At 45.4% G+C, this 23,641-nt stretch overlaps 1 protein-coding gene across 1 annotated transcript in view; it reads left to right on the forward strand.

Annotated features, from left to right (window-relative positions):
• Window positions 1-316: 316 nt before the first annotated feature.
• The window catches only part of ARID1A (AT-rich interaction domain 1A), a 36,441-nt gene continuing 13,116 nt past the window's right edge, over window positions 317-23,641 (forward strand). The window contains exons 1-3 of the mRNA XM_069971531.1: window positions 317-1,861; window positions 18,262-18,462; window positions 23,152-23,559. Coding sequence (XP_069827632.1) covers window positions 1,190-1,861; window positions 18,262-18,462; window positions 23,152-23,559 — 1,281 coding nt within the window. The 5' untranslated portion in view covers window positions 317-1,189. The remainder of the gene's footprint in view (window positions 1,862-18,261; window positions 18,463-23,151; window positions 23,560-23,641) is intronic.

Below are 23,641 nucleotides of genomic sequence, written 5' to 3' on the forward strand. Positions count from 1 at the left end.
TCACCGAGGCATGGCGGCGGTGTGCGCTCTAATGCAGCCCGGGCCTCCCCAGCACACGTTCTGTGGTGGCGCTTATAACACACATACATATGTCATCTTTCCACACAGTGGCTCGCCCGCCGCACGCAGACTCCGAGTCGCGCACGAACGTTGCCATGTGACCACGTACATGTATGTGCATAACGCTCAGGGCGCCTCACGTTACTTCGTGAGAACACAATGAAGATCAGTCCTGAGCGCACACACACACACCTTGTGACGTAGCGACGTAGCCACACGCCTGGCGCCGTCACGTGACCCGCCTCCCCTCGGGTTCCCGCGCTCCGCCCCCGGGTCTTACTGCCCGGATCGACTCGGTTATCTTTTAATAGGAGGCGATCGGGTGACTCCGGATCTTATCTCCAGGTCCAGGTCTTCCTGTCCGGCCCCAGCTCTTCTTGTCTATAAGCCTATAGGAAAAGGAGGGCTCATTCTCCGCGATCCAGCGCCGGCCCTTGCTCCCTTTCCATTGTGTCCCTGCACCTGTACTGGCTCCAGATTCCGGGCTTTGCGGAGCCAATGAAAGCGCTGCGCTGCCATCTTGAATCCAGCTCCGTGTTTTCCCCCAACTGCCTGTTCTGTAGCCCCGGCTCCCTTTTCCCCCTCTTTGCCATCCCCATGTGAGAGTGGCCCGTGTCCGGGTCTTGCCGGCGCCGCGGCTATGTGAGTGCCCCGGAGGGCAGCAGCGCTCTCCCTGTAGCCAGAGCCTATGCCCGGAGCCTACTTCACTTGTGCTGTGCCCGTGTGACAGCGCTCCAGATCCGGCTCCAGCTCCGGGACTTGCCCCCCTCCTCCCCGGGCTCCGAGGACTCTTCCAGGCAGTGGCCGCACCGTTCGTCCCGTCCAGTGATCCGGCCCGCGCTTTCCTCGGTGTGTGCGATCCTTGTGCAGGAAGCTGTCAGCCCGGCTCCCCCACTCCTCGCGCTCCAGCCGCCGGGTCTTGCGGCCTCATCCTCCCCCGGTCCAGGACTCCCAGCTCCGCGCTTTGCGGCCTGTCTCTCCTCCTCTTCTCTCGGTAAAATGGCCTCTCCTCCTCCTCCTCTCCACCGCCTCGTGTCCGACTAAACGGCTCCCCTCCCCTCCTGCCCGAAACCAGCCCGACACCCGGGGGGGGAGGCCAGCTCCATCCCCACCCCTCTCATAGTGCTCCATGGCCGCCCAGGTGGCACCGGCCTCCGGCCCCAGCCTCGGAGGAACCCCGCCCGCCGCCGCCGGTCCCGAATTAAAGAAGAGCCCCGGGGATCCCCCTCCTTCTGCCGAACCTCAGACCGAGGCCCCGGCCCAGGCCTCCGCGGACTCCGACACCCCAGAAGCGGCCAACGGGACCCGAGCGGCGCCCAGCTCTGCGCTCCAGGAGCCGGGAGAGGCGCCTGCGGCCTCCTCCGCCTCAGCGCACCCGCCCGGGGGATTCGGCTTCTCTTCTTATAACCGGGGAGTCTTCCAGCCTGGCCCCGGCCTGGACTACCCGCCTCCCAACGAGGCCTACAACTCGTATCCGGCCTACCCGAATCGGGCCTACCAGCCGGGATACCCCCCGCCTCGCCCGACTGCCTCCACGGGCAAGCCCCCGGCTCCGGCCTACCCTCCGCCTCCGCCACGGTTCGGCCCCGCGCAGCCGGCGGCGGCCACCCCGACCCTGAACCAGCTCCTGACGGCGCCCAGTCCGGGCCGAGGCTTCCCGGCCTACCCTGGAGGAGACTACTCGGAGCAGCACAAAGGACCCGAAGGCTATGCAGCCGGCTGGGCCGCAGGTCAAAGAGGGGTCCACCCGCCCGGGAGCCCCGGCAGCAGCAGCGGGCAGAGCATGCCCCGGACGGCGCAGGTAACCAGTGTGTGTGTGGAGGCCATGTGAGCGGGAGCTGCCGCCTGTGCCGCCGGGAGGGAGAACAATGTGAGCGGCATCGGGGTGATGTGCCACACGGGGGGCATTGTGTGAGGGTCATCTGTCTGCACACAATGGGCGGCTGTGAGCTCTTGTGTCCTTACTGGTAGTCACTCGCCCCTCATCTGCCCTCCTAGATCATCACATCTCCTCACCAGTCTATAGACCAGGGAGCCATGTGCCAGTTTTCTGTCACTTCCCATTGTCAGGATATTGGAAATAGGGCCACAGACTCCGGCAATGGCCCCGGTGTCATCCAGTCTTCTCCATTCCCTTTGTTGACTTTTGGCTCCGCAGGGACAAACATCTCAATATTAAGTTATTGATTTGTCCATCTACCATCTAAATGAGGTAAATCCATACTATAAGCCAGGGACGGGGAATCTTCGTCCCTCCAGCTGTTGCAAAACTACGATTCCCATCATGCCTGGGCAGCCAAAGCCGAAGGCTTTGGCTGCCCAGGCGTGATGGGAATTGTAGTTTTGCAACAGCTGGAGGGACGAAAGTTCCCCATCCCTGCTATAAGCTATAGCATCCGGGTATCTGCACACTAGACAGGTCACTAATCCGCGTCAAAATCTTGGCGGGTTTGTGGAATATTTCTTAGAAAACCGTCTAGTGTGCGTTTACCTAGAGGCGTCACAAGAATAAACACGCTAGGACCTCTCTAGTCTGGGTAAAAGAAGGGACATGCACGTGATAGAAGTGAGACCGCCCCCTCATCTTTTAGCTGCCACATATTGGCTAAAAACTATAACTGGTGTCATTTGCCAACCACGACCAATCGCTACCCAGGTTTCATTTCTCATATTGCTGTGGCGAAATAAAAGCTGAGCTGTGATTGGTTGCTGGGGGTGGTGGTGGTGGTTGTGTTTATATCCCACCATTGAACATGTGTAATGTATATTGGATTGGTGTTGACCTCTCTTGATCTGTAGATATCTGGTCCAGGTAGGGCTACCCTCCCCAAATCACGGTGACCTAATCTGCATCTCTAGCACCTCACTTGTGATAGTCGCTGACTAGTTAATGTTAACTCTCCAACTAGCATCATTTTCCAGTTACAGAAGGATATATTTTTTTTTATACAGTATAAGATAGAATCTGGATTTGTAGTGTAGTCTCCATTGTCCTTCATGGGGATTGATATTTCTGTAATTCAGAATTGGCCGGTCAACAGGTAACCTTTTTACTTACCTTCTGTCACCGTCGAAGGGCTTGGCTGTCAAATCCATGGCCCATATGTACGTGTATAATTTTTGTTATAGTTGGGAGTAAATTCTAACCCTTTGTTACTGATAATAGTGGGTGGTTAGCGGTAAATTGCACTCTAATGGGCCTTTGATTTTTAGGGGAACGTCCCCTTCCTAAGAGCCATCACTGTTCAGTTAAATCATAATATGCCCTGGAGTTTATTGCTTACCTCTGTACCATGGCACATGGGATGTATATAGTCATATAGAGCTCCTCTGAGTGCCTCCATATGGTACCTTATTCTCCCCAATATGGAACTGGTGCAGTGCTACAATAATGTAAGTTACATGCGCCTTGTTCCTATTAATAATATGGCTTTAATTAACTTTATTAGCTTTTTGCCCGCATGTATTCTGTATTACCTTCTGTTATTGTGCTTTATCTGTGGCCGAGTCTACAGAACCTTCGAGATGACAATTGTACCTCAAGGTTACTTGAATGTCCGTATCGGAAAATCTTGCATAGAAGTGCCTTTACATGTTGTAATGTTTTTACATGAGGTTTTGCAGCCTGTAGGGTTTTTTTTTGTTCATTTAGCTTTTTTGTGACTACTTTGGCAACGCAAGTGTTATACCAGCCATTACTAGAGGCAGCATAACCAGTCACTTTACCATGTCTTCAGAATTCGTGGAGGCAAAGTTACTAGACCTCTATATAGTTTTAATTCATATTGGAGCATGTGTGCCAATGCCGATATTTAGATTAAAGAAGTAGTTCACAAAAAAATATTATTGCCCCCCCCCCCCCCCCCCGGTAGGTGCTGACACGTATACTCACCGCAGCTGATCGGTGTCCTGCTGCGCCGTTCAAATCAGGCGGGCGCTCACTTCCGCCTCTGCAGTGACTCCTCCTCTCTTTCCTCTGATTGTATGTCGGAACTCATGCATGCATTCTCTATGGAAGCCCGTGAGTTCTGGCATACAATCACAGGACATAGGAGAGGAGTCACTGCAGAGGCAGAAGTGAGGGCCCACCGGATTTGAACGTGCCTCTGGACACAGATCAGCTGCAGCGAGTATAGTGCCAGCACCTACTGGGGGGGAAATAATAATTTTTCTTGTGAACTGCTTCTTTAAAGGAACCAATCACGCTGAAAATATCCCTAATGATAGTGAAACGTGCTGGCACATCACCCAGCACGCCTCCCAAGCATCCCCCTGTACCCTCCGTACCCCCTCTATTAGACCGTATTCTTATTTTTATGATGTCCCACGCTGTGTGTAAATGCCGGCCAAGTAGTCACGGTGGGCGTATCTAGTCACGGTCCTGGGTGTATATAGTCATGGTCCTGGGCAGTTGGAATCGCTGTTAACACGCCCAGAAGGGCGTGATTGAAAGACCTGCGTTCCGACGTCACCCTGGGCCTTCGTTCCATGCGCATGTGCAGTGCGTCAGAATCTTCTCCTACCGTACAGCGCATGTGCGGCGTGCTAAAGACGTCGCCGCACCGCCGACGTGGAACGCAGGCCCCGGGTGACGTCGGCGGAACGCAGGTCTCTCAATCACGCCCCTCTGGGCATGATTACAGCTGTTCCACCGCCCAGGACCGTGACTAGATACGCCCACTGTGACAACTTGCCCGGCATTTACATACAGAGCGGGACATCATAAAAGTAAGAATACGGTCTAATAGGGGCACAAAGGGTACTGGGGGACGTTTGGGAAGCATGCTGGGTGATGTGCCAGCATGTTTCCTTATCACCAGGGCGATTTTCGGCGTGATTGGTTCCCTTTAAGGCTATGAGATGTACATACATTTTTATAATAATTGAAGTCAATGCAAACAATGGTCGTTGTTCTGAACAATGGCAGTTTGCTACGACTGTCAAATTAATGTTCATGTCGTTTCATACATTGTGTGAACATAGCCTAATGGTGTATCCGCGTCGTGATTCAAGGAAACAGCCGGAGCTACTGAGCAATGCCGAGTTGTACTCCATTGCTTGGCCCCAATTTTGCCAAGTGGCCAAAATTTCAGTGTAATTTGTCTACAGCCACAATCTCGACTCTGGTTTTACTTTACCAGAGCTTACGATATAAAAGCTGAGCTGTGATTGGTCGCTATGGGCAAATTATACCCATTTTTGTTTCACACAGCTTGAAGCATCTGGGCCACTGTCTCATACAGATCTGACCCTTTTCTCCCAAATTTATAAAACCCTTGGGTGTATATGTGGTGCACAATTGGACAAGTCAACTGGATGAGACTTCTGGTCAAGAAATGAGAATCCTACTCAATAACTATAAGGGCACAGGAAGATGGGTTTTATAAATCGGGGAAACTCCTTTTAAAGGGGATCCTCTTGATTCCGATGCATTTTGCCTGATCTTTCTTGGCAATTCTGATGACGTTAGAGGTTGGCTGCGTTGTGTTATGAACATCATTAGGGGTAAGTAAGCAGGGGGATGGAGTCACTAGTAAGGTGAGTACCGTGCACCAGCAGGCATCACTTCTTCAATTCGGTCATAGAACCCCTTATAGGCAGATCCTTTTTGGGTTTTATCCCAATTTAAAATAACACTTGGGACGTGGTATTGGACATTCTTATTAGCCAGAGCCATGTCAAGCCTGAATTGATGCTTTGGAAAACAGCTAGTAAGGATATTTAAAATGAGTGGACTCCCTTACATTCAGTGGCCCATATCTATCTGTCTGAGACGTGCTGTCTGATTTGCCCATAGCAACCAATCAGGTTTCATGTTACTAAAGCAGTCTAAGAAATGAAAGCTGAGTTGTGGTGATTTTCTGTGGACACATCAGATTGGGCCTAGATTTATCCCAGGGCTATGCAGCAGGTGGACATTAACACTCTTGCGGCGTATTTGGCCACTGGTATAGGGTGTATTGGGCTCTTTAGAACGTCCACAGATAGATTGGGTTGGGTCTGTTGGAAAATCACCACCCAACCCCTTTGTTTTGGCAGAAATAAGCGGCAGTCAGAGCACTCTCCCTCCTCTCTGTAGAAAATACAGGTACACTCAGCAATTCCAAATATTTGTGTATGGGGAAGACTGGAGAGAAATCGATGGCTGAACAATTATTTGGCTGTCAGTTATTGAAGGTGTATGGGGACCTTTACATTGAATTTAGTGATAATGGAGGATTATAGGAGGCAGTAGTGGGGTTTCTACCAAATACCAACCAGAACAGCTTGAAAAATTAGTAAATTGCAGATTTTATGTGGTGATCAGTCATTTATTTACTCATTTACACAGTGTGAAATCCCATGAAAAACTCAATGTGTAAATGTATCCACACAATTCTATATTACCAAAGTAAGGAAGAGTGTGGAAAATATTTTTGAGCATCCTTGAGTCGATCGCTTTTCATTTGAGTACCTGTAAAGGGGACGGTGAAGTCTGATGCAGCCCTAGGGAGTCCTGGAAAACATGGATTCAACCATCGGCTGTGTCCATGTTTTCCTGGACTCCATGATTGTCTAGGGCTGCATCTGGTATTCAAATTCGACCCAACTCAAGTATGCTGAAGTTGTACTCATCTCTAGTAACATGCTGCAAGTCATACCCTCGCCCAATGGGGGCTGCAGTCTGCTTTTCATAGCTCAATCACATAAGTCACTTCATAGAATGACAATTGGCATATGTTTGTGTTATAGGGGACATCCAGAGAGCAGAAAAAGGTCCTGTGCCGATAACTTCCGCCTACTAGGGGGAAGCATGTTGTGGGCATTGCGTGTGGACTAAACCAGGCCCGCACACAATATTTAATAGCCCACTGGTAACATTGGTTAGCTATAGGTCCTTGCTCCCTATAGTAACATGCTCCCACCCCTATCTAGTCTGTGGAAGTGGAGAGCGGGAGAGGTAAGACATTTTCTGCTCTCAAGATAACACCTTTAAAGGTGGGTTTACAAAATGTTGTGTAAGTTGCACCTTCAGACGGGGGTAAGTGATGGGCTGTTTTGCTCTGTTGCCTTTATACAGATGCTTCTGTTACTAGAGGTCTCGCAACATTGTAAGCGGTGGGTCTTGAGTAAGTGGCATTCTACGTAGAATGTTGTGGTTCAGAAAATCTGTGTAAAGTCAATCTAATGCAGTGGTCTATTATACATTGTGTACCTCCAGTGTGGTTTTTTTGTATTTTTTTTTACCTTTTGTGCAGTGCACAAAATTTTTTTTTAGTACACCTACTTAGGGCCCTATTACACCAACACATTATCTAACAGATTTTTTTTTATAGCCGAAACCAGTAATGGACTATAAAAAGAGAACAAAGGAAAGACTGAGATTACTTCGCTTTTCAAATCCATTCCTGGCTATGGCTTAAAAAAAAAATCTGTCATATCTGTTGGTTTAATAGGACCCTTAGAATTCGTTGTCCCTGCGCCTCATACAACTAAATCCTATAAGGTGCTCCGTGCAGCCCTCACTGTAAAGGGGTACTCTGGCATTGATAAATAGAAAATAAAGATGTTATGCTTTCCTTATGATCCCTCCCCCCCCAAGGTGGTCCTGCCGTGTCTCTGGGTCCCCAGCTAACCACGGCCTCCACAATTGAATGCTTCTCCACAGTCACAGCCAACTCGGCCAATCACTGTCTGCAGTGTTGTCCTGTTTTGGTCAGTGATTAGCTGAGCTGTCACTGCAGGGTCTGGTCCGTTTGCGGTGGTGGTGGCGGCAGCGGCATCTGTGGTCGGCAGGGAACCTAGAGACATAGCAGGAGGACATCGGGGAGTGTGGAGAGGTAAGTGTAACATTATTTTCTGTATACCGGAGCCAGAGTAGAACAAAACAACGATCAGCCGATGAGCGAATGATTCCTCCCTCCTAGGCTGATCTTTGGGGGGTAAAATCTTCCCGAGTCGGCCAATAATCACTCTGTAATAAGGCACTTAGTCTAATGCTCTCCAGGTGCAGAAGAAAGCCTTTCTCATAAGGTGTAGTTGCATCCTTCTGGGAGAACGTGTGCTCTTAATATTGGATTTGGGGCCAAATTCTAAATGGATGCATAATTTTTCACAATACTGTAAGTATATGGGGTAGTCCAGTAAAATGAAAACATGTATATTTACCTGCACCGATCCACCAACTCAATCTCTGCTACTTTCTCTGACTTGTTATCCATGCAGGAGATGCTCAGCCAATCGCTGGTTAGTCTGTGGTGGTCTCTGCTGTAACCAGTGACTGGCTGAGCCTCTCCTGCAGGGACGGCATGTCAAAGAAAGCAGTATGGACTGGGTGGCACAGGATCAGCAGGTGAGTGTGGCCTTATTTTGTAGTGCACTTCAAGTTGTAGTAACCTTTATATTTGTACATATATATACGATACGTTATACCGGCATGATACCTTCTCCTAAAGGGGGTTTTATAAGATTAATATAAGTGGCAGCTGAGCACTCTTTGTCCACTTCTGTTATGGTGCGTTTACACGTAACGATTATCGTGCGAATTAGAACGGTAATCGTACGTGTAAAGTCAGCGAACGATCAAACGACGAACGAGAAATCGTTCATTTTGATCTTTCAACATGTTATCAAATCGTCGTTCGTTGCTCGCAAAAAATTCGCAGATCGTTCCGTGTGAACAGTCGTTCGCCTATTTAACCAATGTGTGAGATAGGCTTAAGGATCGCAAAACGAATTTTCGGTACGAAATATCGTACCGTATAAACGCTGATCGTTATGAAAAAAAAAATTGTTACTCCGACATCGTTAATCGTACGATCGGGCCAATTATCGTTTCCTGTAAACGCACCATTAGTCTATTTAGAATTTCAATTGTTTGGACGGTTATTGAAGGCTTATGGCCGCTTTTATAAACAAGCGCCATTACAGATGCATGTGTTATCATTTTAAATCATTTTTATTCCAAAGTTGAGTAGTTGTGGCTGTAAGGACGGAACATAGACTTGCTGTAGTACTACAGTGATCATAGTGATCATGTAGAGGGACTGGGGATGTACCTGGGATTGGTGAGGTAGAGGGTTTCCCATCAGTTGAGATCTGGTGCTGGATCTGGTGCTATCAAATCTGCGGATCCTGTACGCGTGAACCCACCCTTATTATAAAACCGGATTATGGCATATATGAACATTTAACATTGGCATCAAGGCAAATACCCGTTGACAACCTTGCTTTGATAAACGTGCTTTACATGGCCGCCTATTTACCTTGCTACAAGGTATATACTGACCAATACAATTTTTTTTCCTGCCACTGCCCATCTCTAGCTTTAGATAACTTCTGCTTTCAGCATTTAGTCTGCAGGTGACAACATGAGCATTTATGCTGCAATATTAGCCTTGGTGCAGAGCTAGAGAGCAGGGGGTTAATGTTTCAGAATAGTTTTTGCAGAAATGTATCAAACTGTGTACAAAGGAACAATAAAGTTGTCTATAGCAACCAAATTAAAATTTTCCATTGAAATAAGCAATCTGGTTGCTATAGGCATGTACCCCACTGTTCCTTGGCACAAGTTTTGATCTTCCACATAGTTCAGCGCCATTCTTTAGGCCAAAGCTACAGCAGTGATAGTTTTAGTAGTGATTGATAGTTTCCGGCAAAAATTAAAGTATTGTATTGCCTCCCAAAAGTTATACAAATCCCCAATATGCACTTATTAAGGGAAATGCCTATAAAGTGCTTTTTTTTTCCCCCTGCTCTTACTACTGCATCAAAGCTTCACTTCCTGAATAAAATGGTGATGTCATGACCCGACTCCCAGAGCTGTGCGGACTGTGGCTCCTGGAGAGGATACCTTCTTACTGCTTCCACAATACACATCCAGTTCTGCTGCTTCATACCCACTCTGCTACATCAAAATACACATGGCTCTCCTACATACCCATACCCACAGACTTGTGCTACATCATACACAAACCGCTCCGCCACATACAGACACACACAGCTCTGTTACATAAACATACCCACAGAGACACACACTGCTACTAAATGACAGCCACCCACTAAATTTCAACAGTGTGTGAACATAGCCTTTCAAGCCGCTCCTGGTTTTGGTTGAAAAATACTGAGCAAAAATACTGTGTGGGAACATAGCCTAAGGGCCCTATTACATGGAGAGATAATCTGGCTGATTCAGTGCTTATCGCTCTGTGTAATAGAGACAACAATTGGCCAATGAATCAATTATCGGCTGGCCGTTGGTTTAGGTTAGGACCCAAAATTGAGTGCTGACCGCGCATCGCTTCGTGTAATAGCAATATGCGGCAGACGGCTGACGATTGCCCAAACAACTGATACCCTTACCTCTCCCCGCACCTGGTCTCCCCTCCTGGGCTCCGCATCTTCCCGGTCCAGAAAGGAGCAGCGTCTGAGCCAATGCTGTTGCTGCCAGAACCAGGAAGTTACGGAGCACAGTAGAGGGGAGAGGTAAGGTATCAGGTGTTTGGGCAAGGGCTGCGTGGACATTGCTAACAATGTCCATAAAGCCCTTACTGCTCGACTATAGAGCAGATCGTCACTCGTTTACTAAAATGGTCGGCCCGTGTAATAGGACCCTAAGGCTGGTGTCCGTTTTGATAAAATAGGAGCAGTGCTCATCCAGTTGGCTCCTCTGTCTTCCTTGATTCGTCAGGAGAGGCACCAGTAAGAGCTGCACTTTTATACTCGTATAGCAGCCTGCTATTTTGTATCACTGTAGGTCTCTCCTTCATTTTCACTTACTATGTGTGTAGGAAGTTTTAAGGCCCTATTACACATAGTGATTATCATTTAAACATTAGCTATAATGATCGATTCTGATATTACATTTACGGATTGCCGTTATGAACAATCGTTTTTATGTCGTTATGTGGTCACTAATTATTCCTCAGGACAACCCACACAGCACGTTTTATCGGCAAACAAATTATCACACAAAGATATGTGAACGGACTACCAACAAAATTTTTTCAATATATTGAAAGACAATAATGAATGATTTTTCTTCGTCGTTTGATCGCTGGGTGTTATTACAAGGACAGATAATCGCTCATTTTCGATCGTTTAAGCGTTTTTTTTTTGTGTTTTATTAAAGATATTCGCTCCTTGTATTAGGGCCTTTAGTCATGCTAAGTGGTTGGGACTTGTATGAGAACACCACATATAAAACTGTTCTTTATGGCAGCACTTTTTGCTGCTGCTCTTATTTTCTTTGTGCTAATATTTTTGGAGGAGCCCTAAGCAGACAGATGGGGTAGAAGCAAACCATGGTTTTGAGAGGGGTCAGTGTTTTGTACTGGGTTGATTTGCTGTGGATGTTTTTCACACACAGCCAATGCACACAAAATCCAAATTGTCGTGTATTTTTCCTTTTTATTAGGAGAAAATCTGAAAAAAATCCTCAAAGAATCTGTGGTCATAAGTTTATTACTATTGGCTCCCCATTTCCATAAGTGAACCACAGCGGTCACATTTCATTGGTTATAGGAAAAAATACATCATCCATGCTTTACAGCTGTCCTCTTCTGTTGTTGTAAGAAAATTGCAGTATGGGATGAGTCTGTGTGTTGGGGTGCAAGGACTCTTTTCACAATATGATTGTGCCTTTCCAGAAAGAGTGACATGCTGACACATCCATGCATCTATTAGACCTGCGCTTTGCCTGTAAAGTTGACTACATAAGTGGCACCCTACGGAACTATTTTGATGCCATGATCACTTCTGACCATTAAGTGATTGGAGTCATTATCCAAGCCTGTGCCAAACTTCTGACCATGACATACTTTTAACTCTTGGGTCAGCAAGGGTTAAAGAGAATGTACCATTAGACTAGAAAAAATGAGCCATACATACTGTCCTGTCGGTGCTGCAGTGTACTGCCTGGTCCTGTGGACCTTTTTTTATTCTGCTGCCCAGTTGCCATTATGTTCGCCAATATATGTATATGCTAATTAGCCGCCCTGAAGCACTGGAGGCCGGCCCAATGCCGGAAATTCCACCTCCTCTCCGCCCCCTTTGGTGACGCGCCGTCCTCAGGTTACACTGGCACGCCTTTTCTAATTGCGGCAGGTCTCTTATTATAATCTTGGGAGCGCCTGCCGAAGAGCCCCCCTTCTGCCCGGCCATAGCGTCCTCACGCCGAATCCCGAGCGCAGTCTTCAGAGGCGTGCCAGTGTAACCTGAGGACGGTGCGTCACCAAGGGGGGCGGAGAGGAGGTGGAATTTCAGTCATCGGGCCGGCCCCCAGTGCTTCAGGACAGCTAATTAGCATATACATCGGCGGAAATAACGGGAACCGGGCTGTGGAATGAAAAAAGCTCCACGGGACCGGGCAGTACGCTGCAGCGCCGACAGGACAGTATGTATGGCTCATTTTTACTAGTCTAATGGTACATTCTCTTTAAGCTACTTTATTCCAATCTTAAAGGGGTACTCCAGCAAAAAAATGTTTTCAGATCAACTGCACATTATAAACACATATAAATACTTCTATTGTAAAATCTCCAGTCTTCCAGTACTCATCAGCTGCTGTATGTCCTACAGGAAATGGTGCAATATTTCCAGTCTGACACAGTGCTCTCTGCTGCCACAGGGTGGGGGTTTGCAGCTCAGTTCCATTGATGTGAATAAAGCCAAATTGTAATGTGTGTGCATAAGCTTTGGGTCCCGTTTTGGGGCTTTTTTTTTTTGCAAGAAAGTGCTGTCCTTTTTTAGTCAATGCAGGACTTTCTATATCTGTCCGCCCATGCGTCTGTGGAAACATAACAGTAAATTAAAATCTTTGTACAGAAAAATAAAAAACAAGCCTTTAGCATTCCGTGAAACGTAAATTATTGTAGTTTCACTCATATGACTGATGTTTAGAAGGGATATTCCCATGTTAGCTAGTTATAATCAGAATTATTTTTGCAAATACATTTGGTTGGGCTGGGTTCACACTGCGTTTTATCAGTTTCACCTGTTTGCTTAAAAAATGTATTTTATTTTTTTATGTCAATGGGAAATGGATTTTTCTGTATGACATAGAACAGTATGTTGACAAACTTATTGTGAACCCAAACTTTCCTCCTCCTTCTGATACGCCGATGTTTCCCCCTCATTAACAGCTTGTTGTCTGGGTTATCAACCACTACTCGCATCCTTTAATAATCTCCATAATGTATAACTTATGTATGCCATAACTATGGTCAGCTATAGCAGCCAGACCACTGCTTTTAGAGTGGTGGTTGGTAACCTAGACAATAAACGGTCCTACAATAGTAGAAAAAAGAGCAGCAGGAGGAGACAAGTTTGTTAAAGAAGTCCAGCCTCAGGTTTTTTTGTTTGTTTGTTTTTTAAATGCCAGGGCACAGGGGAAAACAACAAACTGCATTAACTTACCTCTCCCCGTGCCCGCGATCCACCATCTGACCGGCCCTGGGACCCCCGCCGGGCTTCACGATCTCCTGTGCTACCTGAGGCTGGACTTCTCCTTTTAGTGTATTTGCAAAAATATTTAAAGGGAACCAATCATGTTAAAAATGCCTATTAAGCTAGGGAAATGTGCTGATATATCACCCAGCACACTTCCCGTTCATATCCCCTGCATCCCTGCAAAGTAAAACTTGGCGCGCAGTATGTTAGTCACCCCCAAGTGGTCATCTGGGCCGTGGGCTGTATGCGGGTAGTCACCGTTCCCCGGGCGGCTCTGCAGTGTAATCACTACCATCTGGGCGTGTGGGGCGTTGTTTAAACTCCAGTAGAGCCATGGCATCATTCAGAAGCATGCTTTAGCACACATCGGCGAGCCATGTTTTCATCACGCTGCACATGCGCAGTATAGCACATTTCCTTAGCTTAAAGAGGATGTACCACCAGGTACATCCTCTTTAACCTAAACCCACTGATCGAACGGTGGGAGGGAATGGAGCCGCGTCATACAGGGGGGGATTCCCTCCCACTGGGGGCGGCCCGGCCGACCTCCAGTGCTTGAGCACCTGCCGGTTCCGGTGCATAGAACGGCGCCGTGCATGGCAACCAGGCCTCGGACCGAAAAACAGACCGCGGCACCGGCTTCCCCGTGCCAGCGCCGTTCGATCAGTGGGTTTAGGTTAAAGAGGATGTACCTAGTGGTACATCCTCTTTATTAGGCATTTTTAACATGATTGGTTCCCTTTAACATGACTAGTCCTACATATATAACTATACTGAGATGGGAGGGTTTTTTGGCATCATATTGTACCTTGTTAGTGGTAAATTTTGGTTGATATAGTAAGCAATTGTTTGTGAAACTCCAAAACTTGGTGAGAAATTTGAATTTTTTTAAATTTAGAATTTTCTGCTAGTAAGATAGTCAGGTCAATGTACAATATGTCGTCTTTAATTTGGAATAAGTGATTAAGCGTTCCTTTTTAATATTTTAAGATAATGGAGGAGATGGAAGATTTAATAGAAATTTTAACATTTTAATAGAAATTTAAAGGAAACAAGTGAAGGTGAAGTTTTAAAACCTAAATTTTTCATGTTTTTAATTTTTTTTTAAAAAAAAATTTTTCCTGACACAGGAGGTATTCACAGAAAATTGTAACTCAATATTTATTACCTTTTTAAAGTCTCACTGTTATAACTTTCTAAATCGGCAGAGTTCTTTTTTTAGTTCTCCTCATGCTTTATAACGAACCTATACTTACTTGAATCCAGGTCCAGTCTTCTGAAGCTTTTTAGGCTTTTGCTGGTTGAGGGGAAAAAAAAATCTAAACACATGAAGTCCAGGTCATGTGAGTGCTCACAGAGAAAGCAGTCATTTTATTGATGGATGCATTGAGCTGTGACTCTCTGTACTGGCCGGGACTTCCTGCTTTAGTCTTTAACCAGCACAGGACTAAAAAGCTTCAGGAGACTGGACCTGGATACCAGTAAGTACAGCTTTGTTATAAAGCATGAGAACTAAAAATAATAATGAATATAAGGTCTCAAACATGTTTTATATCACTTCGCCTGTTTTAGATTTAGAAACTTTTACATTTGTGAAACGGCAGCGTGACTCTTTAATCTGAAGTTTTTAGAAATGTCCCATGTGTGACTAAAGTGCACACAGGCCTCAGAAATAAAGGACCATTCTGTATTTTTTTTTTGAGGGTGTGTTAAACTATATTGGGTTTGCATAGGAGTTGAGGTGTCAAATAATAAGGCTCCCTCCAATAGACCACTTTTATACAGGGGGGTAGTGAGAAATTGGAGACAAACTTTGCTGGTGTGGTTTTAGGCACCATACACCTTTGCAGTGCTCCCCGTGGTACCAGTATAGCAGAAACACATTTAGGCCAAAATTACTTTTTCAAAAGGTATGCAGGGGTATAAGCTCCCCGAAATGTGTTATGCAGCTTCCTGCAGCACATATGGGGTACAACAGTACCCCATATGTAACCATACACTGCTGTTTGAGACCACAGCAAGGCGCCATTTAGTGCAGATTTTGCTGCACTAGTTTAAAGACATTGTCACAACCCCTAAAGACCCCTAAAAAGTGAGCCAGTCTTGTAATCCTTACTCTACGGACAACTTAGTGGTCTAATGAGCGTTTTGACACCACACCTGCTGGTGTTGCATCAGATCAGGTGCAACTGCAATTTTTCTCACAATTTTAGTGTATCATGTGTTGCGTCCTGATTGTGTCACTAGGTACTCGTGGCCCATATATTTAAGTGGTTATCCATTGCTACAAAAACATGGCCACTTTTGCCCCACTCTTGTCACCAGATTGGGCGGCGTTTAAAACTCAGTTTCATTAAAGTAAATGGAGCTTAATTGCAAACCACACCTGAACTGGAGACGAGTGGGGCAAACGTGACCATGTTTTTGCAGAGCTGGGTAACCCCTTTAAGGCCTTGTTTGAATAGTTATTGGAAACCTGTTTTATGGAAGACCGTTCTGGGTGGTGTATGCTTAGGGAAAAATGGCACTAAAATCATTGATCTTTGCTCTGGATTCCACCACCTTGGTCAATATAACATTTTGGTTAATTTTATATTAAATTTTTTGCTGAGTTGATAAAATAAAAAGAACAGGTTATTATTTTTCTTGTTCTGTCATACCCTGTGCCCTTATAAATTATATCTTTATTTTTATTATCTTATTATATCATATTTTCGATTTAATACCTTTGCACAAAAAATTGTCGCCATCTTCTTGGCCTATTTATTATGTATGTGCTGTTTTTTTCTTTGTTTTTCCCTGTAATTAGTGGAAAGAATTTTATGGCCTAGGGGACTGGAAGCTGCGATTGTCAGATCTTTGGCGTTGTATAGAGCAGTAGATCTCTACTTGTATGCGCCACACCTGTTGGTTACTCACTGATAGTAATGGCCTGTGAGGCGCGGTTACTTTATAGGCTTCCATAGGTGGCATTTTCTTACCTTTTATCCACTGTTTTTGTTAAATCCTCCCATTTTATTATGTAAAGGGGTTTGCAGCACTGTGGTGGGACTACAACCCTCAGAGCACCAATCCATCACACCTGATGTCTCCTCATGTATATTGTGGCTGTGCAGTGATGTCGCTGCGGCCGTTCATCCATGCACAGTGCTGGATTCATATTCATATGGACAGGCGCATTGGGTCATCGAAGGCTGTATTCATGTAACAGACTTCTCCCCCGCCCGGGCAGCATCTGTGGTAGGATGCTGCGAGCGGGGGAACTGTATTCATATGCACGGTGCTGTAATGAATCAGCCATGCGGCTTTGTCATTACAGCGCAGTGCATATGTATACAGTTCCCCCGCACCCAGCATCTTATCACAGATGCTGCCCGGGCGGGGGAGAAGTCTATTACATGCATTCCACGTCCGTGTTCCATGCAGAACATGGAACATGTGAATGTGGCCTAAGAGCTATAACTTTAATTGCTATAACCTTATGAGAGCTAATTTTTTTTCGGACAAGTCTTTCTTAGGGTATAAACCCACACACCGTATATGCAACAGATATGCAACAAATACGCAGCAGATTTGTTGGTACAGATTTGATGCTGTGTTCAGTTATTTAGATCTAATCTGCTGCGATTTTGCTGCGAGTTTGCTGCGTATCGCAGCAGTAAATACGCTGCATATACGGTGTGTGGGTTTATACCCTTAAAGGGATACACCGGTGATGAAAAACAGTTGATATACTGCTCCTCATCCATACAACCATAGTAAACATGCTGCCAATAGCCAATCTGTTCCTGCCCGGGTGAAATCACAGGTGTCAAACTACTACCCTAAAAAACTACAATTCCCATCATGCCTTGTCAGCTAAGGTTTTGGCTGTCCAGGCATAATGGGAATTGTAGTATTGTAACAGCTGGAGCGTCTGCAAGGTTGACACCCCTGCCCTAAATGATTTACATAGATTAAAGACGCTCCTGGAATCACACTAGGTTACTGTCATGGCAAACGAACATCAGATGTATAAATGCATGGTCGTGTGCTATGGAAGTGTTAGCGCTTTTAAATGTTCCTTGTTTTTCACAACTGTTCTTGGCAGCAATGCAAATTAGCCATGTGTCCAACTCTTAGCAGCCAAATCCTGCATATGTGTAGTGATTTTTTTTTTTCCCCCCTCCCCTTTAAATTTAGAGGATGAGTTAGGTGCGGCTGGTTCAGAAAGACAAATTTCTAAGTTTTAGTAATGGGTCTCCCTCCCCCTTTCTACCTCGTGTCCCCGGAGCACAGATCCTGTCATTCATTCCCTGCCAGCTCTCAACACCAGACAGCGAGCTTTTGGCCGCACTTCAGATGGGTGTACAGCTGGGACCTGTTACACTTCGGCTGTTTGCCCTTCCAGTTATAAATAGCTCTTACCGCCAGCCTTCATCAGAGCGGTCCCAGAGGTAATAAGCAGGTTAATTACTGTGGGAACACTGGCAATCCATGTATTCGCCCTCCATCGCTGCCTACACAACCCTTCACAACATTGTGCCGTGCTACAATAGTCATATGAAAGATCATCACCGCTTAATAGAAAGTGTGCGGAATACAAAAGGATTGCTTGCTGAAAGTTAGGGGGGAAATTTGCAGATGAAAGCTGTGTAAGTGTGTGTGGGCAATGGTGTTGGGTTTAACATGTATATTTTTAAAAACCTTGGTGGTTTTTATTGAATTTGCACTTTTTGCTAGTGTGTACTTATTTTAATTTCATTGTTTTGCTTTTCTTTTTCCCCCTCACAGCCTGGCAGTCCCATGGATCAAATGGGAAAGATGAGACCCCAACCTTATGGCTCTAGTAACCCATACAGCCAACAGCCTGGTCCTCAGCAGGGGCATTCTGGTTACCCAGTACAGCCTTATTCTTCACAGACACCACAGAGATACCCAATGGCCATGCAGGGTCGACCTCAAGGAGCAATGAGCATGCAGTATGGACAACAGGTACTTAAAATTACATCTGCATACATAATGTAAACAATAATCTCTTGTCTAGGGGACCTATTCAGGTAGGTGTATTGTATCCTTTCCCCATCGTAACTGACTGAGCCCAGACTCTCTGTGCAGCATTTCCTATTGTCAATGCCAGGACAATGAATTGTCTGTTAATCCAATCACTGGCTGCAGTTGTGTCCCGTATCACAGTGATCGGCTAAAATGACAGTTTTTGGTGCTAACACCAGGAAGTGCTGTGCAGCGGGATTAAGTTCCCATCAGAATAGTGCTGGTGGGTGAGAAGGGAAGGAGTATTGGGTTTTCTTTTACACCAGACTCTTCATAATAAAAAATACTCTGTAGCTTAGGGCCCTATTACATGGGACGATTATTGTGCGAAAAATCGTTATATCGTTCGAATTTAAACGATGATCGTTCTGTGTAATTGCAGGCAACGGCCAAAAAATCGTTATCGTTGATTTAGATCTGAATCTAAAATTATAGTTCGCTGTAATTCCACATTCGCTCGCTCAAGTTCTGCATTTTTTTTTTCACTAACCGTTCAATGTAATTGCACATTGTTCATTGTTTTGCTGGGATCAGAAGGAGTAAACAATCATAGTAACGATCGTAACTAACGACTATTCTGTGTAATATGGTGAACGATTTCAGGTGAAGGGTGTCTTCACACCTACCGTATCGCAGTAAAAAATCCGCAGCAGATCCGACTAAATGAATGAACACAGCATTGAATACGCACTGTAATCCGCTGCGGATCCGCAGCAGATTTGTAAGTGCGGTTTGATGCTGTGTTCATTCATTTCGTTAAATCTGCTGCGGATCCGCAGCGGATTTTCTGCTGCGATACGGTAGGTGTGAAGGCACCCGAACGGTAAACAATCTAGTTTGCGATCGTTAATCGTTAAAAATCACTCCATTGTAATAGGACCTTTAGCCCTTTTAGGATTGCTGATTTTATTAAATTATATATCAGAATAAAATTAATAAGCAATATTAATTAAAATTAAATTATATTAATAAATCTTAAATTATATTAATAAAAACTAGAGATCATGGCGCAAAAGAATGACAGCCCTCTAGGTGGAAAAACTAAATCGCTATGGATCATTGCATTAATTTGACCCTGACATCTGGGCATCAAAGGGCTCTGCCTTAAAGGGGTTAAGACATTATTGGGCTGGCTTGAGACTCCAGTTTGCTCCATACCTAGTCTCGCCTGTTTTTTTTTTTTTTTTTTTTTTAACCATTTAGATGCCACTCTCAAAGCTGAGAAATCTGTGTAAAGGAACCCTTAAATGACAGCATCTGACAGTAGTTCCCATATTTTACACTTCTGAGCCTCAGCTAGTTTACACTCTCCAGGCACAGTGTAAAATGCAGATTAATAGTACAATGCATCTTCAGGTTTCTCTCCCCCCACCCCCATCATTCTGTAATCTTCTTCAGGTCCCGTCCCCCTTCTCCTCTGCAGAATGATGGGAGGAAACCTGAAAATAACAGAGTGATGCACTCACTTACCATAATGATAAAGTGAAGACAGAATTTTTAGAAATTTTTGCTTACGTATTGAAAAGTTAAACTAAAATATTGCAATGACTTCAGTAGTCAGTCTCTTAGTACTTCATTGAAGAAACTCCAGCAGTGTTTACATATAAAGCTATAAGGTTTGCACTGGATTTGGGGATGTAATGCTGTTCTTCTCTGCATATTCTTTTATGATCTGTCATGTTGGATGGGACTGTGGCTGGACAAGCTTCCCTTTTAAGAATTCTGAAGCCCATGGTGCTCTTGGGAACTTTGGTGCAACAGAGATATTGTCCCCCTCTCCAGATCTTTCTCTTCTCACAGTCCTGTCTGAGCTTTTACAGGCAATTCTTTCCCCCTCATGGCTTGGGTTTTGCTCTAATATGTTGTAAGCTGTCAGACATTATAAGCTGTCAGACATTATATAGACAGGGCTTTTTCCTTTCATGTCCAATCTCCAGAAATTACTTAAAGAAGTCCGGCCAAAATTAATTTTTGATATGTTGTTACTTATGAAAAGTTATACAAATTTCTAATGTACATTAATTATGGGAAATGCACATATACTGCTATTTCCCTTAATTTAGTAGATCAGGAAGTGTTAGAAATATCTCTGAAGAAGTGACGTCACGACCCAGGGTGTAATTCCTATGGAGTGTCCAGCAGGGGGTGCTCTCTATATAGAAGTCTATGGGACTTTATTGTTTCTATGGGTTTCTATGTAATGTAATGTATTGTACAGTGCTTTATTGAATGAATACATCTATGGAATACTTTGGGGAGCAAGTGTCCTTGCTCCCCAAAGTATTGCATAAATGTATTCATTCAATACATTCAATACACAGTAAGCCCGCCGCATTCCCGCCGATCCGGACCATATACATTGAACTACAGCTCCCATCATCTGCTTCTAGTATGAACAGGTGATGGGAGCTGTAGTTGGGTAAGGGATATGACATGCCGCCGGGCGCAGGGGGGAGCCGCTCAGTACACAGGAGCGCTCCCCCCTCCTCCTCCTCCTTCCGTGATAACTTCCGCCTATACCAATGCTGACTCCCTGCCTGGCCCGCTCCGCTCACATATACCGGCTCCCGGCATCAGCGCGGACACCAGGATGCATCGGGAGCCGGTATGTATGGGGGGGAGAGCGGAGAGCGGCGGCCAGGCAGGGACTCAGCATTGGTATAGGCGGAAGTTATCACGGAAGGAGGAGGAGGAGGGGGGAGCGCTCCTGTGTACTGAGCGGCTCCCCCCTGCGCCCGGCGGCATGTCATATCCATTACCCAGCTACAGCTCCCATCACCTGTTCATACTATAAGCAGATGATGGGAGCTGTAGTTCAATGTATATGGTCCGGATCGGCGGGAATGCGGCGGATCAGCGTGTGCCGGATCGGCGGAAATGCGGCGGATCGGCGGGCTTACTGTGTATTGAATGTATTGAATGAATACATTTATGCAATACTTTGGGGAGCAAGGACACTTGCTCCCCAAAGTATTCCATAGATGTATTCATTCAATAAAGCACTGTACACTACATTACATTACATTACATAGAAACCCATAGAAACAATAAAGTCCCATAGACTTCTATATAGAGAGCGCCCCCTGCTGGACACTCCATAGGAATTACACCCTGGGTCGTGACGTCACTTCTTCAGAGATATTTCTAACACTTCCTGATCTACTACATTAAGGGAAATAGCTCTATATGTGCATTTCCCATAATTAATGTACATTAGAAATTTGTATAACTTTTCATAAGTAACAACATATCAAAAATTAATTTTGGCCGGACTTCTCCTTTAAGTTGAATTGTGTAGAAACATCTCAGGCTGGGTTCACATATTGCGTTTTTTAGCAGGACTGTAGCAGTACAGCATAATTACAGTAAAAATTCTGCAGTACATTGACTGCACTGCAATACAACTGCCCCAGAGCGAGATTTAAAGGGTCACTACCATGATGCATTCCCATGTGCTCTCCACAGTTTGACGTGAAGATAAGCAGCTCATGTTGGGGGATTTGGTTCCTGAGGCAACCATTCTAACCCTGCTGAGTTTCGTGTACAAGCCCTACTCTGATTAAAAGGACTTGTACTCACAGGGCAGACCCAGCGTGAGTTGCGTCTGTTTATGCAGAACTGTAGAGCACGTGGGAACCTGTTGCAGCAAAGGGTTTAAGTACTTATGTCTATGCTAAATTCTTTTTTTCCTTATTAATAAGAAATAAATAGTAAAATTCTGTCATGTCAGATTTTTTCATTTTAGCACAAGGCGGCAACATATTAGAATAAAGTTTAAGGTTCTAAAGACATATCTAATTGTTTCTTTGTTTCACTCGCTATAACTTATAGAATAACATCTACAGCTTCATTCACACGTTCAGTAGTTTTTCAGAACCGCATACGAGGTCTGCAATCCGCAAAAAATTATCTGTATTGCATTTGTAGTCCATATTTTTTGCAGATCAAGTGATTAAAGGTGATAATTAAGTGGGAATGATTACTCATGTATATTTTTTGCGGATTCGCAGACATTGACGTTTATCTGTAATTGCGGTCCAAACTATGGAATGTGTTAATGTAACCTAAGCAATGACCTCTTGCGAAATTGTCAGTATTGTCTTAAAGCGCTTTTGTACCCACAATCTGAACCCCCCCCCCCCCTTTCCCCAAACCACTTGTACCTTTGGATAGCTGCTTTTAATCCAAGATATGTCCTGCGGTCCGTTCGGCAGGTAATGCAGTTATTGTCCTAAAAAAATACTTGAACTTGAAGCCCCTGCCAAACGGGAGTATCTGTGCCCTAACTTTGCAACAAACCATCCCTCCCTTCTCTCCACCCTCTTGTGTCGGGCTGCCACAGGTGGGGAATAGGAGGCAATCTGCCTGGAGCATTCACAATGATGAGGAGGGTGGGGAGGAGGGACAGAGAGGTGGTGCAAAGTTGCAACTGCATCACCTGCCGAACGGACTGCAGGACAAATCTTGGATTAAATGCAGCTATCCGAAGGTACAAGCGTTTTGGGGGGGGCGGGGGCAGATTGTGGTTACAGAGTCGCTTTAAATCAATTTTTATAAAAAAAAAAAAAAAAAAACCTTTCTGGATGTGTCTTTTTTTATTTATTATTTAATCCCTTTTTCTATCTCCAGATGACTTCATACGGGCAGCAAGGCCCTGGATCCTATTCTCAGCAGAGCCAGTCACCATACTATAACCAGCAGAGCCTCCACCCTCCACAGCAGCAAACAACACCACCACAGTCCCAGTATTCTCAGCAACAGTCAGCTCCTCAGTCATACACTCAGCAACAGACTTCCTCCTCTCAGCCCCCCTCTAGTCAGCCTGTGCAGCCCACCTTCCCCCAACAGCAGCAGTCGCCATCTCCATCACCTTATACACAACAGCAGCAGGGCCCCCCAACAAGTTCACAAAGCCAGTCACCATATACCCAGCAGGCTCAGCAGTATCCCACCTCTCAGCAGCAAAGCTCATCCTATTCCACATCTGGAGCACAGCAGGGGAGTACCTACTCTCAGCAACGCTTCCCTCCACCACAGGTATGAGCATAGCTTTGGTTTATTTGGGTTAATATTGGTTTCTCTTTTATATTTGTAAACCCTTACACACTTTATTTTGCAG

The sequence above is a fragment of the Dendropsophus ebraccatus genome, chromosome 5 (genome assembly GCF_027789765.1).
Source record: "Dendropsophus ebraccatus isolate aDenEbr1 chromosome 5, aDenEbr1.pat, whole genome shotgun sequence".
NCBI classification, from domain to species: domain Eukaryota; kingdom Metazoa; phylum Chordata; class Amphibia; order Anura; family Hylidae; genus Dendropsophus; species Dendropsophus ebraccatus.